At 37.1% G+C, this 17,500-nt stretch overlaps 2 protein-coding genes and 1 long non-coding RNA gene across 3 annotated transcripts in view; all 3 read right to left on the bottom strand.

Moving 5' to 3' along the window:
* The window catches only part of LOC106599190 (phosphoglucomutase-2), a gene marked incomplete at its 3' end in the record, with an annotated part of 32,687 nt that extends 21,718 nt beyond the window's left edge, over window positions 1–10,969 (bottom strand). Inside the window, 3 exon segments of the mRNA XM_045711333.1 lie at window positions 8,427–8,621; window positions 9,265–9,432; window positions 10,736–10,969. Of these exon segments, the coding sequence (XP_045567289.1) occupies window positions 8,427–8,621; window positions 9,265–9,432; window positions 10,736–10,810 (438 nt within the window).
* A 1,930-nt stretch (window positions 10,970–12,899) lies between these two features.
* LOC123731946 (uncharacterized) lies at window positions 12,900–13,501 on the bottom strand. The gene is made up of 2 exons (XR_006762934.1): window positions 13,250–13,501; window positions 12,900–13,188 (listed from the first exon to the last, which is right to left on the bottom strand). It is a non-coding gene; the product is annotated as an uncharacterized lncRNA (long non-coding RNA).
* Window positions 13,502–14,026: 525 nt separating this feature from the next.
* On the bottom strand, window positions 14,027–16,800 carry LOC123731947 (zinc finger CCHC domain-containing protein 7-like). The gene is made up of 5 exons (XM_045711334.1): window positions 16,135–16,800; window positions 15,805–15,922; window positions 14,779–15,027; window positions 14,272–14,384; window positions 14,027–14,182 (listed from the first exon to the last, which is right to left on the bottom strand). Exons 1-5 carry the CDS (start codon window positions 16,180–16,182, stop codon window positions 14,027–14,029), a joined length of 684 nt encoding a protein of 227 aa, XP_045567290.1. The 5' UTR covers window positions 16,183–16,800.
* Between the last annotated feature and the right edge of the window lie 700 nt (window positions 16,801–17,500).

Genomic DNA, 17,500 nt, shown 5'->3' with positions numbered 1-17,500 from the left:
ATATAAACAGGTGTGTTATTATATTATATAAACAGGTGTGTTATTATACAAACAGGTGTGTTATTATACAAACAGGTGTGTTATTATATAAACGGGCGTGTTATTATATAAACAGGCGTGTTATTATATAAACAGGCGTGTTATTATATAAACGGGTGTGTTATTATATAAACGGGCGTGTTATTATATAAACAGGCGTGTTATTATATAAACAGGCGTGTTATTATATTATACAAACAGGTGTGTTATTATATAAACAGGTGTGTTATTATATAAACAGGTGTGTTATTATATAAACAGGTGTGTTATTATATAAACAGGTGTGTTATTATATAAACGGGCGTGTTATTATATAAACAGGTGTGTTATTATATAAACAGGTGTGTTATTATATAAACGGGCGTGTTATTATATAAACAGGCCTGTTATTATATAAACAGGCCTGTTATTATATAAACAGGTGTGTTATTATATTATATAAACAGGTGTGTTATTATATAAACAGGTGTGTTATTATATAAACGGGCGTGTTATTATATAAACAGGTGTGTTATTGTATAAACAGGTGTGTTATTATATTATATAAACAGGTGTGTTATTATATTATATAAACAGGCGTGTTATTATATAAACGGGCGTGTTATTATATAAACAGGTGTGTTATTATATAAACAGGTGTGTTATTATATTATATAAACAGGTGTGTTATTATATTATATAAACAGGTGTGTTATTATATTATATAAACAGGCGTGTTATTATATAAACGGGCGTGTTATTATATAAACGGGCGTGTTATTATATAAACAGGTGTGTTATTATATTATATAAACAGGCGTGTTATTATATAAACAGGCGTGTTATTATATAAACAGGCGTGTTATTATATATATACAGGTGTGTTATTATATAAACAGGTGTGTTATTATATAAACAGGTGTGTTATTATATAAACAGGTGTGTTATTATATAAACGGGCGTGTTATTATATAAACAGGCGTGTTATTATATATATACAGGTGTGTTATTATATTATATAAACAGGTGTGTTATTATATTATATAAACAGGTGTGTTATTATATAAACGGGCGTGTTATTATATAAACAGGTGTGTTATTATATAAACAGGTGTGTTATTATATAAACAGGTGTGTTATTATATAAACGGGCGTGTTATTATATAAACAGGCGTGTTATTATATAAACAGGCGTGTTATTATATATATACAGGTGTGTTATTATATTATATAAACAGGTGTGTTATTATATAAACGGGCGTGTTATTATATAAACAGGCGTGTTATTATATAAACAGGTGTGTTATTATATAAACAGGCGTGTTATTATATAAACAGGCGTGTTATTATATAAACAGGCGTGTTATTATATAAACAGGCGTGTTATTATATAAACAGGCGTGTTATTATATATACAGGTGTGTTATTATATAAACAGGTGTGTTATTATATTATATAAACAGGTGTGTTATTATATTATATAAACAGGTGTGTTATTATATTATATAAACAGGTGTGTTATTATATTATATAAACAGGTGTGTTATTATATTATATAAACAGGTGTGTTATTATATTATATAAACAGGTGTGTTATTATATTATATAAACAGGTGTGTTATTATATTATATAAACAGGTGTGTTATTATATTATATAAACAGGCGTGTTATTATATTATATAAACAGGCGTGTTATTATATTATATAAACAGGTGTGTTATTATATTATATAAACAGGTGTGTTATTATATTATATAAACAGGCGTGTTATTATATAAACGGGCGTGTTATTATATAAACGGGCGTGTTATTATATAAACGGGCGTGTTATTATATAAACGGGTGTGTTATTATATAAACAGGCGTGTTATTATATAAACAGGTGTGTTATTATATAAACAGGCGTGTTATTATATAAACAGGCGTGTTATTATATAAACAGGCGTGTTATTATATAAACAGGCGTGTTATTATATAAACAGGCGTGTTATTATATAAACAGGCGTGTTATTATATATACAGGTGTGTTATTATATAAACAGGTGTGTTATTATATTATATAAACAGGTGTGTTATTATATTATATAAACAGGTGTGTTATTATATTATATAAACAGGTGTGTTATTATATTATATAAACAGGTGTGTTATTATATTATATAAACAGGTGTGTTATTATATAATAAACAGGTGTGTTATTATATTATATAAACAGGTGTGTTATTATATTATATAAACAGGCGTGTTATTATATTATATAAACAGGCGTGTTATTATATTTAAACAGGTGTGTTATTATATTAAAAACAGGTGTGTTATTATATTATATAAACAGGTGTGTTATTATATTATATAAACAGGCGTGTTATTATATTATATAAACAGGCGTGTTATTATATAAACGGGCGTGTTATTATATAAACAGGTGTGTTATTATATAAACAGGTGTGTTATTATATTATATAAACAGGTGTGTTATTATATTATATAAACAGGCGTGTTATTATATAAACGGGCGTGTTATTATATAAACAGGTGTGTTATTATATAAACAGGTGTGTTATTATATTATATAAACAGGCGTGTTATTATATTATATAAACAGGCGTGTTATTATATTATATAAACAGGTGTGTTATTATATTATATAAACAGGTGTGTTATTATATTATATAAACAGGTGTGTTATTATATAAACGGGCGTGTTATTATATAAACGGGCGTGTTATTATATAAACGGGCGTGTTATTATATAAACGGGTGTGTTATTATATAAACAGGCGTGTTATTATATAAACAGGTGTGTTATTATATAAACAGGCGTGTTATTATATAAACAGGCGTGTTATTATATAAACAGGCGTGTTATTATATAAACAGGCGTGTTATTATATAAACAGGCGTGTTATTATATAAACAGGCGTGTTATTATATATACAGGTGTGTTATTATATAAACAGGTGTGTTATTATATTATATAAACAGGTGTGTTATTATATTAAACAGGTGTGTTATTATATTAAACAGGTGTGTTATTATATAAACAGGTGTGTTATTATATTATATAAACAGGTGTGTTATTATATTATATAAACAGGTGTGTTATTATATTATATAAACAGGTGTGTTATTATATTATATAAACAGGCGTGTTATTATATTATATAAACAGGCGTGTTATTATATTATATAAACAGGTGTGTTATTATATTAAACAGGTGTGTTATTATATTATATAAACAGGTGTGTTATTATATAAAACAGGCGTGTTATTATATTATATAAACAGGCGTGTTATTATATAAACGGGCGTGTTATTATATAAACAGGTGTGTTATTATATAAACAGGTGTGTTATTATATTATATAAACAGGTGTGTTATTATATTATATAAACAGGCGTGTTATTATATAAACGGGCGTGTTATTATATAAACAGGTGTGTTATTATATAAACAGGTGTGTTATTATATTATATAAACAGGTGTGTTATTATATTATATAAACAGGTGTGTTATTATATTATATAAACAGGTGTGTTATTATATAAACGGGCGTGTTATTATATAAACGGGCGTGTTATTATATAAACAGGCGTGTTATTATATAAACAGGCGTGTTATTATATAAACAGGCGTGTTATTATATAAACAGGCGTGTTATTATATAAACAGGCGTGTTATTATATATACAGGTGTGTTATTATATAAACAGGTGTGTTATTATATTATATAAACAGGTGTGTTATTATATTATATAAACAGGTGTGTTATTATATTATATAAACAGGTGTGTTATTATATTATATAAACAGGTGTGTTATTATATTATATAAACAGGTGTGTTATTATATTATATAAACAGGTGTGTTATTATATTATATAAACAGGTGTGTTATTATATTATATAAACAGGTGTGTTATTATATTATATAAACAGGTGTGTTATTATATTATATAAACAGGCGTGTTATTATATTATATAAACAGGCGTGTTATTATATTATATAAACAGGTGTGTTATTATATTATATAAACAGGTGTGTTATTATATTATATAAACAGGCGTGTTATTATATTATATAAACAGGCGTGTTATTATATTATATAAACAGGCGTGTTATTATATAAACGGGCGTGTTATTATATAAACAGGTGTGTTATTATATAAACAGGTGTGTTATTATATTATATAAACAGGTGTGTTATTATATTATATAAACAGGCGTGTTATTATATAAACGGGCGTGTTATTATATAAACAGGTGTGTTATTATATAAACAGGTGTGTTATTATATTATATAAACAGGTGTGTTATTATATTATATAAACAGGTGTGTTATTATATTATATAAACAGGTGTGTTATTATATAAACGGGCGTGTTATTATATAAACGGGCGTGTTATTATATAAACAGGTGTGTTATTATATTATATAAACAGGCGTGTTATTATATAAACAGGCGTGTTATTATATATATACAGGTGTGTTATTATATAAACAGGTGTGTTATTATATAAACAGGTGTGTTATTATATAAACGGGCATGTTATTATATAAACGGGCATGTTATTATATAAACAGGTGTGTTATTATATTATATAAACAGGTGTGTTATTATATTATATAAACAGGTGTGTTATTATATAAACGGGCGTGTTATTATATAAACAGGTGTGTTATTATATAAACAGGTGTGTTATTATATAAACAGGTGTGTTATTATATAAACGGGCGTGTTATTATATAAACAGGCGTGTTATTATATAAACAGGCGTGTTATTATATATATACAGGTGTGTTATTATATTATATAAACAGGTGTGTTATTATATAAACAGGTGTGTTATTATATAAACAGGTGTGTTATTATATAAACAGGCGTGTTATTATATATATACAGGTGTGTTATTATATTATATAAACAGGTGTGTTATTATATAAACAGGTGTGTTATTATATAAACAGGTGTGTTATTATATAAACAGGCGTGTTATTATATAAACAGGCGTGTTATTATATAAACAGGCGTGTTATTATATAAACAGGCGTGTTATTATATATACAGGCGTGTTATTATATAAACAGGTGTGTTATTATATTATATAAACAGGTGTGTTATTATATTATATAAACAGGTGTGTTATTATATTATATAAACAGGTGTGTTATTATATTATATAAACAGGTGTGTTATTATATTATATAAACAGGTGTGTTATTATATTATATAAACAGGCGTGTTATTATATTATATAAACAGGCGTGTTATTATATTATATAAACAGGCGTGTTATTATATTATAAACAGGCGTGTTATTATATTATATAAACAGGTGTGTTATTATATTATATAAACAGGTGTGTTATTATATTATATAAACAGGCGTGTTATTATATAAACAGGCGTGTTATTATATAAACGGGGTGTTATTATATAAACGGGCGTGTTATTATATAAACGGGTGTGTTATTATATTATATAAACAGGTGTGTTATTATATTATATAAACAGGTGTGTTATTATATTATATAAACAGGTGTGTTATTATATTATATAAACAGGTGTGTTATTATATTATATAAACAGGTGTGTTATTATATAAACAGGCGTGTTATTATATTATATAAACAGGCGTGTTATTATATAAACGGGTGTGTTATTATATAAACGGGCGTGTTATTATATAAACAGGTGTGTTATTATATAAACAGGTGTGTTATTATATAAACAGGTGTGTTATTATATAAACAGGTGTGTTATTATATAAACGGGCGTGTTATTATATTATATAAACGGGCGTGTTATTATATAAACAGGCGTGTTATTATATAAACAGGCGTGTTATTATATAAACAGGCGTGTTATTATATATATACAGGTGTGTTATTATATTATATAAACAGGTGTGTTATTATATAAACGGGCGTGTTATTATATAAACAGGTGTGTTATTATATAAACAGGCGTGTTATTATATAAACAGGCGTGTTATTATATAAACAGGCGTGTTATTATATAAACAGGCGTGTTATTATATAAACAGGCGTGTTATTATATAAACAGGCGTGTTATTATATATACAGGTGTGTTATTATATAAACAGGTGTGTTATTATATTATATAAACAGGTGTGTTATTATATTATATAAACAGGTGTGTTATTATATTATATAAACAGGTGTGTTATTATATTATATAAACAGGTGTGTTATTATATTATATAAACAGGTGTGTTATTATATTATATAAACAGGTGTGTTATTATATTATATAAACAGGTGTGTTATTATATTATATAAACAGGTGTGTTATTATATTATATAAACAGGCGTGTTATTATATTATATAAACAGGCGTGTTATTATATTATATAAACAGGCGTGTTATTATATTATATAAACAGGCGTGTTATTATATTATATAAACAGGTGTGTTATTATATTATATAAACAGGTGTGTTATTATATTATATAAACAGGCGTGTTATTATATAAACAGGCGTGTTATTATATAAACGGGCGTGTTATTATATAAACGGGCGTGTTATTATATAAACGGGTGTGTTATTATATTATATAAACAGGTGTGTTATTATATTATATAAACAGGTGTGTTATTATATTATATAAACAGGTGTGTTATTATATTATATAAACAGGTGTGTTATTATATAAACAGGCGTGTTATTATATTATATAAACAGGCGTGTTATTATATAAACGGGTGTGTTATTATATAAACGGGCGTGTTATTATATAAACAGGTGTGTTATTATATAAACAGGTGTGTTATTATATAAACAGGTGTGTTATTATATAAACAGGTGTGTTATTATATAAACAGGTGTGTTATTATATAAACAGGTGTGTTATTATATAAACAGGTGTGTTATTATATTATATAAACGGGCGTGTTATTATATAAACAGGTGTGTTATTATATAAACAGGTGTGTTATTATATTATATAAACAGGTGTGTTATTATATTATATAAACAGGTGTGTTATTATATTATATAAACAGGTGTGTTATTATATTATATAAACAGGTGTGTTATTATATAAACAGGTGTGTTATTATATAAACGGGTGTGTTATTATATAAACGGGTGTGTTATTATATAAACGGGTGTGTTATTATATAAACAGGTGTGTTATTATATTATATAAACAGGTGTGTTATTATATTATATAAACAGGTGTGTTATTATATTATATAAACAGGTGTGTTATTATATTATATAAACAGGTGTGTTATTATATAAACAGGCGTGTTATTATACAAACAGGCGTGTTATTATATAAACAGGTGTGTTATTATATAAACAGGTGTGTTATTATATAAACAGGTGTGTTATTATATAAACAGGTGTGTTATTATATTATATAAACAGGTGTGTTATTATATTATATAAAGAGGTGTGTTATTATATTATATAAACAGGTGTGTTATTATATAAACGGGCGTGTTATTATATAAACAGGTGTGTTATTATATAAACAGGTGTGTTATTATATTATATAAACAGGTGTGTTATTATATAAACGGGCGTGTTATTATATAAACAGGTGTGTTATTATATAAACGGGCGTGTTATTATATAAACAGGCGTGTTATTATATAAACAGGCGTGTTATTATATAAACGGGCGTGTTATTATATAAACAGGTGTGTTATTATATAAACAGGTGTGTTATTATATAAACAGGTGTGTTATTATATTATATAAACAGGTGTGTTATTATATTATATAAACAGGTGTGTTATTATATTATATAAACAGGTGTGTTATTATATTATATAAACGGGCGTGTTATTATATAAACAGGTGTGTTATTATATAAACAGGTGTGTTATTATATTATATAAACAGGTGTGTTATTATATTATATAAACAGGCGTGTTATTATATTATATAAACAGGTGTGTTATTATATAAACAGGCGTGTTATTATATAAACGGGCGTGTTATTATATAAACAGGTGTGTTATTATATAAACAGGTGTGTTATTATATTATATAAACGGGCGTGTTATTATATAAACGGGTGTGTTATTATATAAACAGGTGTGTTATTATATTATATAAACAGGCGTGTTATTATATAAACAGGTGTGTTATTATATAAACAGGCGTGTTATTATATAAACAGGTGTGTTATTATATTATATAAACAGGTGTGTTATTATATAAACAGGCGTGTTATTATATAAACAGGTGTGTTATTATATTATATAAACAGGTGTGTTATTATATTATATAAACAGGTGTGTTATTATATTATATAAACAGGTGTGTTATTATATAAACAGGCGTGTTATTATATAAACAGGTGTGTTATTATATAAACAGGTGTGTTATTATATAAACAGGTGTGTTATTATATAAACAGGTTATTACCACGAAGGGTGTGGGTGTGATGTCACAGAACAGGTGGACGGGGACTCCCCGGCTGATGAACACAGCGGCCGCCAGGCTGGCAAAACGTTTACTGCTGCCTCCACTGGGAGGGTGGGCGCGGGCATCAAACCCTACCACCACACCCCTCTCCTTCAGACCCTCCCCAAAACAGTGCTCCAGATACTTACAGAACCCCTGGGGGGGAGAGAGAGGAGAAGGGGGAGAGAGAGAGAGGAGAAGGGGGAGAGAGAGAGAAAGGAGAAGGAAGGGGGAGAGAGAGAGGAGGAGAGAGAGGAAAGGGGAGAGAGAGGAAAAGGGGGGAGAGAGAGGGAAAGGGGGGAGAGAGAGGAAAAGGGGGAGAGAGAGGAAAAGGGGGGGAGAGAGAGGGAAAGGGGGAGAGAGAGGAAAAGGGGGGGAGAGAGAGGAAAAGGGGGGAGAGAGAGGAAAAGGGGGGAGAGAGAGGAAAGGGGGGAGAGAGAGGAAAGGGGGGAGAGAGGAAAAGGGGGAGAGAGAGGAAAAGGGGGGAGAGAGAGGGAAAGGGGGGAGAGAGAGGGAGAAGAGAGAGAGGAGAGGGAGAGAGGAGAGAGAGGGAGGAGAAGGGGGAGAGAGAGGAGAGAAACATTTTAGTCAAACACTAAAAGCATCGTTGTGTGTTGACACCACATAATCAGGAAGATGATGTGTGTGTGTGTGTGTGTGTGTGTGTGTGTGTGTGTGTGTGTGTGTGGCGACGACCTGTGTGGTCTGTATGATGGGGAGGTCGTAGGTCATACCTGTGTGGTCTGTGATGGCGATCGTAGGTCATACCTGTGTGGTCTGTATGATGGTGAGGTCATACCTGTGTGGTCTGTATGATGGTGAGGTCGTTCATACAGGAGATCCCTGGTCCCATGGCAGCTCTGAGGCCAGCCGTCCCAAACTCCATCCTAGATCCAAAACACCTTCGCAGCTCCTCAACCGCCCCGTCCTCCACCAGGCCCTGCACCAACGCCACTGTCTGGGGGTTCTACAGGAGGGGGAGAGGAGGGGTACAGGGTCACCTCTGCAGATCCTCCAGAGCCCCCTCTTGGAAGGGAGAGGGGCAGTTAAGGGTTGCCCTATTGCCCGGTGTCACACCAGTTGAGCTTGGCCCATTGGGATTATTTATTTTACTGATAACAACCAAAATGCATAGAATCCCAGTAATCTGGTGTTAGTGGTTCCTCCCCTGTGAGAAGGTGAAAACAGCCACTTCACATTTTTTCAGGCCAGTGATCACAATCTTCAGAGACTTCTGATTTCACCAATGAGCGAGTGCTTTTCAGACATTCATGTGAATCCCTGGAGTGTGTGTGTGTACATGTACAGAATCGTCTCTGCAGATCCTCCACAGACCCCTCTTTGAAAAGAGGAGAGGGAGGGGAAGAAGGAAAAGCGAAGCCATAAGCATGACAGTAATGTAAACACACACACACCACTGTCCATCCCATCTCATTCCCAGCCACATGCCTGAGACTTATTAGGAGGTAACGTTATTATGTTAAGATGATCATTTAAAAATCACATGTACTTCTCCCATTTCTGTCTGATTGGTGGCGTCCCGTTTCCGTTTAAAAAAAAAACACATGAATGTCCCTTGGCGAGTGTATGTTGATTACAATGCCCAGCTAGCTAGCTAGCTAGCTAGCTAACAGTAGCTCCTCGCTGCTACTGTTATGTAGACAAGTACAAGTCTAATGAATCATTAAGAGTCGATCTATGCAAACATGTCAGCAAAATACAATGTAGCTGACAATAGTTGATACAGCTTTCAAGAACAGGATGAAACATCAGTCTTCAATCATGGTCACTAGCTAGTCTTCCTAGAATGTCCTACTTTTCTATTCAAACTACTGACGTTAGTTGGCTATTGTGTCATAAATAACTACATTTACTGTGTCAGCAATGTCTCTTAATAAGTGAAAAAAAAAGGGGTTATGTACCTAGCTAGAAAACCAAGGCTAACTATAGTTAGTTTGGTAGCTAGCTGACAACAGAAACCCAAAACATTGTTGAAATACATTTGAGTCATTTAGCAGACGGTATAAACCAGTGAGACTTCCAGTAGTGAGTTTATACAGCAGAAATAACGTTTCATCTACTGTATCCGCTTGTTAACTCCGACTTATTATGGGCTGTGTACTATAACAGTTCATGTTAGTTAGCGAACTTGTGCCAAAAACCAGAAGTTAAGAAACGTTTTGACTTGGGCCAAAAACCAGAAGTTAAGAAACGTTTTGAGTTGTTGTTGTTAGTAAACTAGCTATAATTTTACCCCCTTGACAACGTACCTTGTCAAACTGCAACCACTGGTTAATGGCTTGATCCAATTTACTGTCACCAGTCGAGGATAACCCGTTCTCCATATTGTCCCGTTGATTTCAGCACTAAAGCGTCTGTGTTTATATGACTGGGAGTTGTACTTGCACAGTAATAAAAAATATCTCTATAAAAAAAAAACTAAACTGTGAGTCCCAGTTTCACTTCCGTGTTCAGTGTGAACGGACAAAACGAGAGGCGGAGACTGTTGATTTAACGAACTCTAATTGGTCAATGGACTGGACGTGGCTTGCACTTCCGCTAGCGTCACACGTTTTGGAGAGAAATAGTCATGGCAACCCCGCTGCTTTAAAGTGTTTTTGATAGACTTTATGTATTTTTTTTTTGCTAAATAATAAGAAACTCTTGTCTAAGGTCCAATATTATTACGATTTATTTTCTGAATACGTGTCATTGTCTCATACTGTCATAACTATTTCCTCTGGGGGTTTTTTTTACATTTTATTTTGTCTTTTAGGTTCTTGTTAATTCTTGAACGCAATGTCTGTCTGTTATATTTTAAACTTAACCACACTACCAACCTTATGCCTAACCCTAACCTTAAATTAAGACCAAAAAGCAAAGTTTTCATGAATTTGTACGATAAATCCAATTCTTACTTTGTGGCTGTGGTAACTAGTGGAAACCCGTTTGGAGACCATGACAGAATTGGGGGTGTGGTTTGATGGGTTTCTTGGCTGTGTTCTTGCCACGCCCATCTGTCAGAACCTTGTACCATATGGCAAGTTGGACATTCTAGGAGGGTCAGGATGGTGGATTAAGTTGGACCTTCTAGGAGGGTCAGGATGGTCAGTTATGTTGGGTGCTGTGGAGAGTTGTACATTCTAGGAGGGTCAGGATGGTCAGTTATGTTGGGTGCTGTGGAGAGTTGTACCTTCTAGGAGGGTCAGGATGGTCAGTTATGTTGGGTGCTGTGGAGAGTTGTACATTCTAGGAGGGTCAGGATGGTGGATTAAGTTGGACCTTCTAGGAGGGTCAGGATGGTCAGTTATGTTGGGTGCTGTGGAGAGTTGTACATTCTAGGAGGGTCAGGATGGTCAGTTATGTTGGGTGCTGTGGAGAGTTGTACATTCTAGGAGGGTCAGGATGGTCAGTTATGTTGGGTGCTGTCGAGAGTTGTACATTCTAGGAGGGTCAGGATGGTCAGTTATGTTGGGTGCTGTCGAGAGTTGTACATTCTAGGAGGGTCAGGATGGTTCACAATCTGGTTGTACAGCGAATGTGCAGTGCATGACACACACACACACACACACACACACACAGTGTACAAACACACACACAAGAAGAGACATTGATCAAAACGATGGGAGCTTTTAATTGATAATAATCCGATCACTCAGGAGAATGAACCAGGTGGTGTATTCATTATGAGTCTCAGAGAACCAGCCTTTACATGGTGTTACTGGATACCAGGCGGTGTATTCATTATGAGTCTCAGAGAACCAGCCTTTACACGGTGTTACTGGGAACCAGGTGGTGTATTCATTATGAGTCTCAGAGAACCAGCCTTTACATGGTGTTACTGGGAACCAGGCGGTGTATTCATTATGAGTCTCAGAGAACCAGCCTTTACATGGTGTTACTGGGAACCAGGTGGTTTATTCATTATGAGTCTCAGAGAACCAGCCTTTACATGGTGTTACTGGGAACCAGGTGGTGTATTCATTATGAGTCTCAGAGAACCAGCCTTTACACGGTGTTACTGGGAACCAGGCGGTGTATTCATTACGAGTCTCAGAAAACCAGCCTTTACACGGTGTTACTGGGAACCAGGTGGTGTATTCATTATGAGTCTCAGAGAACCAGCCTTTACACGGTGTTACTGGGAACCAGGTGGCGTAGTCTCAGATCTGGGATCAGGTACCCAGTCTGATTCATTATGAGTGATACAGTAGGATAGCTGATCTGGGATCCTACTCTGAACCATAGAAATATAACATCCTAGATGGGGGTGGGGGTTTACCCTGTGTTGTATGCCTCGACCATAGAAATATAACATCCTAGATGGGGTGGGAGGTTAATATAGATCGGTAACACACAGACTGTATGTCTCCAAGCTACATTTTAATAGTGTTACGTCTGGTGGGTGCAAATATTCAAACATACAATGCACAGTTGAGGAAATTCAAGGCCCGATTTATTTGGTGGTATTATAATGAAACCTCTCCTTTAATATATTGACAGGACGTAGGTCTCTGAAACCTCCCCTTTAATATATTGACAGGACGTAGTCTTTAGAATGGTGAAAACAGGTCTCTGAAACCTCCCCTTTAATATATTGACAGGATGTAGGTCTCTGAAACCTCCCCTTTAATATATTGACAGGATGTAGTCTTTAGAATGATGATAACAGGTCTCTGAAACCTCCCCTTTAATATATTGACAGGATGTAGGTCTCTGAAACCTCCCCTTTAATATATTGACAGGATGTAGTCTTTAGAATGGTGATAACAGGTATCTGAAACCTCCCCTTTAATAAAACAGAACGAGTCCTTCAAAGAGTTACCCCCCTAAACACACACACACACACACACACACACACACACACACACACACACACACACACACACACACACACACTCTCCCTCGCATACACAAACATTTGTACTGTACATGAAAGCTTTGCCAAAAATGTGTATGACATATGCACTTTATCCCCCCATCCCTCTCCATGTTATCTCCTAGGTTCCCCCCCTCCTCCATGTTATCTCCTAGGTTCCCCCCCTCCTCCATGTTATCTCCTAGGTTCCCCCTCCTCCATGTTATCTCCTAGGTTCCCCCCCTCCTCCATGTTATCTCCTAGGTTCCCCCCCTCCTCCATGTTATCTCCTAGGTTCCCCCCTCCTCCATGTTATCTCCTAGGTTCCCCCCTCCTCCATGTTATCTCCTAGGTTCCCCCCGTCCTCCATGTTATCTCCTAGGTTCCCCCCCCCTCCTCCATGTTATCTCCTAGGTTCCCCCCCTCCTCCATGTTATCTCCTAGGTTCCCCCCCTCCTCCATGTTATCTCCTAGGTTCCCCCCTCCTCCATGTTATCTCCTAGGTTCCCCCCCCGTCCTCCATGTTATCTCCTAGGTTCCCCCCTCCTCCATGTTATCTCCTAGGTTCCCCCCCCTCCTCCATGTTATCTCCTAGGTTCCCCCCTCCTCCATGTTATCTCCTAGGTTCCCCCCCTCCTCCATGTTATCTCCTAGGTTCCCCCCTCCTCCATGTTATCTCCTAGGTTCCCCCCCCTCCTCCATGTTATCTCCTAGGTTTCCTCTGTTTGATGAGGAACAGGTTTTCGTCCATGGCGTCCATCTTCTCCTCCTTAGCAGCCTTCCTGTCCCTCCCGTTATCCCTCTTCTTCTTCTTCTTCGCTGCGCCAAACAGACGGTCGGGGGCGTGGGAGGGGGGGTCCTTCGGATGGAAGGCGGGGGGGCTCCGGCCTTGTGCCCCTTCTTCCTCTTTTTGGCGGAAGGGTCTTGTCCTCGGGGAAGTCGAGAGACTCGTCTGGCGGCGACCATTTTGTTTTTGGCCGGTTTCAGTTGTTTCTTCTTCTGCCTTTTCTCACTCTCCGGCTGGCTCCTGTCAGCCATGTTGGATTTGGGCCTGGCTGAAGCTGTGGGTTAGGGAGAGGTGGCGAGGAGAGGAGGGGGAGGGACGGGTGGAGGGAAGAGGACGGAAGGAAAGGAGAGAAGGAGAGGAGGAGAGGAGGAGAAGAAGGTAGGAGGCAAGTAGAGGCAATGAGAAGAAGGGGAGAGGAGGAGGCGAGGAAAGGAGGCGAGGAGAGGGGATGAGAAGAAGGGTAGGAGAGGAGGTGAGGAAAGGAGGCGAGGAGAGGAGGCGAGGAGAGGGGATGAGAAGAAGGGTAGGAGAGGAGGCGAGGAGAGGGGATGAGAAGAAGGGAGGCGAGGTGTGATCAGACCAGTCGATAGCTAATCCAACAGATCCTAGAGAGAAGACTAAAATCCCATTATTGTCCCCATTAACACAACTAGAAGATGAGATGGTACCTGGAGTGAGATGATCCTTTAGCTTGTGTTTAGGAGTCCAGGGTTTCACTTGGCCGCGGACGAACCTGAAATGGGTACGGTTAGAGGAAGCCCCGAGGCAGGGAGGGAGATGGGAAGGTTCAGCGGGGTAGTTCTGGTACGGACTGGAGACACGGTTAGAGTTGGTTCTCTGGCGTTTGGCCGGCGGCTCGTCTCTGGCGCCACCGTCCGGTGAGAGCTGACACTGAAACAGACCCGCTTCCTTCAACTCTACAGAGAGAGAGAGACGGAGGGAGGGAGAGAGGGAGAGAGAGACGGAGGGAGAGATGGAGGGAGAGATGGAGGGAGGGAGGGATGGAGAGAGAGAGAGATGGTAAATCAGACATACACATCACTACATTAGTCACAATTATCTATCTGTGTGTGTATTGAGGTGTGTGTGTGTGTAGTGAGGTGTGTGTGTGTGTAGTGAGGTGTGTGTGTGTATTGAGGTGTGTGTGTGTGTGTAGTGAGGTGTGTGTGTGTGTAGTGAGGTGTGTGTGTGTGTGTAGTGAGGTGTGTGTGTGTGTGTGTGTCTCTGTCTGTGTGTGTGTGTGTGTGTGTGTGTGTGTGTGTGTGTGTGTGTGTGTGTGTGTGTGTGTGTGTGTGTGTGTGTAGAGGTGTGTGTGTGTCTCTCTGTCTGTGTGTGCGTGTGTGTGTGTGTGTGTGTGTGTGTGTGTGTGTGTGTGTGTGTGTGTGTAGTGAGGTGTGTGTGTGTGTGTCTCTCTGTCTGTGTGTGTGTGTGTGTGTGTGTGTGTGTGTGTGTGTGTGTGTGTGTGTGTGTGTGTGTGTGTGTGTGTGTGTGTGTAGAGCTGTGTGTGTGTCTCTCTGTCTGTGTGTGTGTGTGTGTAGAGGTGTGTGTGTGTCTCTGTCTGTGTGTGTGTGTGTGTGTGTGTGTGTGTGTGTGTGTGTGTGTGTGTATAGTGAGGTGTGTGTGTGTGTAGTGAGGTGTGTGTGTGTGTCTCTCTGTCTGTGTATTGAGGTGTGTGTGTGTGTGTGTGTGTGTGCCTTTAACTCTGGACTGTGCCCGTCGGTCTCGGCTGTGCAGCTCCCAGGAGGCGTCATAGTGGTTGATGAAGGAGGAGTTGGGACGAAAACCCCCAAACATCCTCTTCACTGAGCAGTCCTACACACACACACACACACACACACACACACACACACACACACACACCACACCCACACACAGTGTTAATATCCAGACCAGTTTATTGTAAAGAGATGAATCAGGGACTACTTCCCAAAATGGCCCCCTATTCCCTACATAGTGCACTACTTTTGACCAGAGAGCCCTATGGGTAGTGCACTGTATAGGGGACAGAGCCGCCAGATACTCACAAATCCAAAGTGTCCCCTGACAGAGCAGTTATAACAGCAGGGATTCATCCTGGCATTGTCCTCTCCTTCTACCTTCAATACAGGACCTGATTTAGTCTGGGGGGAGAGGAGAGAGAGAGATGGACTGTAATACACCTTTATCCTTCTACCTTCAATACAGGACCTGACCACAAGTGTGGTCAACTATTTCAGCACCGTTTCATGCTGATTTGAGACAAGCGTGGGGACTTGATAAGTCAATCAATGTCAGATTTGTGTCTCTGTTTGGATATTGGTTAGACTACAATTAGTGTCTAATTAGCCCCGATCAGAACATTCTGATTAGCCCCGATCAGAACATTCTAATTATCCCCAATCAGAACATTCTGATTAGCCCCAATCAGAACATTCTGAGTAGCCTAGGTCCACATATGACCAAAAGCCGGAGACTTGTCTTAATCAATCAATGACAGCATCGACCCAGATCTACTACCACTTCTAAACTAGCCAGCATCGACCCAGATCTACTCCCACTTCTAAACTAGCCAGCATCGACCCAGATCTACTCCCACTTCTAAACTAGCCAGCATCGACCCAGATCTACTACCACTTCAAAACTAGCCAGCATCGACCCCCATCTACTACCACTTCTAAACTAGCCAGGATCAACCCAGATCTACTACCACTTCTAAACTAGCCAGCATCGACCCCATCTACTACCACTTCTAAACTAGCCAGCATCGACCCAGATCTACTACCACTTCTAAACTAGCCAGCATCGACCCAGATCTACTACCACTTCTAAACTAGCCAGCATCGACCCAGATCTACTACCACTTCTAAACTAGCCAGCATCGACCCAGATCTACTACCACTTCTAAACTACTCAGCATCGACCCAGATCTACTACCACTTCTAAACTAGCCAGCATCGACCCAGATCTACTCCCACTTCTAAACTAGCCAGCATCGACCCAGATCTACTCCCACTTCTAAACTAGCCAGCATCGACCCAGATCTACTACCACTTCTAAACTAGCCAGCATCGACCCCATCTACTACCACTTCTAAACTAGCCAGGATCAACCCAGATCTACTCCCACTTCTAAACTAGCCAGCATCGACCCAGATCTACTACCACTTCTAAACTAGCCAGGATCAACCCAGATCTACTACCACTTCTAAACTAGCCAGCATCGACCCAGATCTACTACCACGTCTAAACTAGCCAGCATCGACCCAGATCTACTCCCACTTCTAAACTAGCCAGCATCGACCCAGATCTACTCCCACTTCTAAACTAGCCAGCATCGACCCAGATCTACTACCACTTCTAAACTAGGCAGCATCGACCCCCATCTACTACCACTTCTAAACTAGCCAGGATC

The sequence above is a fragment of the Salmo salar genome, unplaced genomic scaffold (assembly GCF_905237065.1).
Source record: "Salmo salar unplaced genomic scaffold, Ssal_v3.1, whole genome shotgun sequence".
NCBI lineage: Eukaryota > Metazoa > Chordata > Actinopteri > Salmoniformes > Salmonidae > Salmo > Salmo salar.
This window is presented reverse-complemented; position numbering and strand designations above follow the sequence as displayed.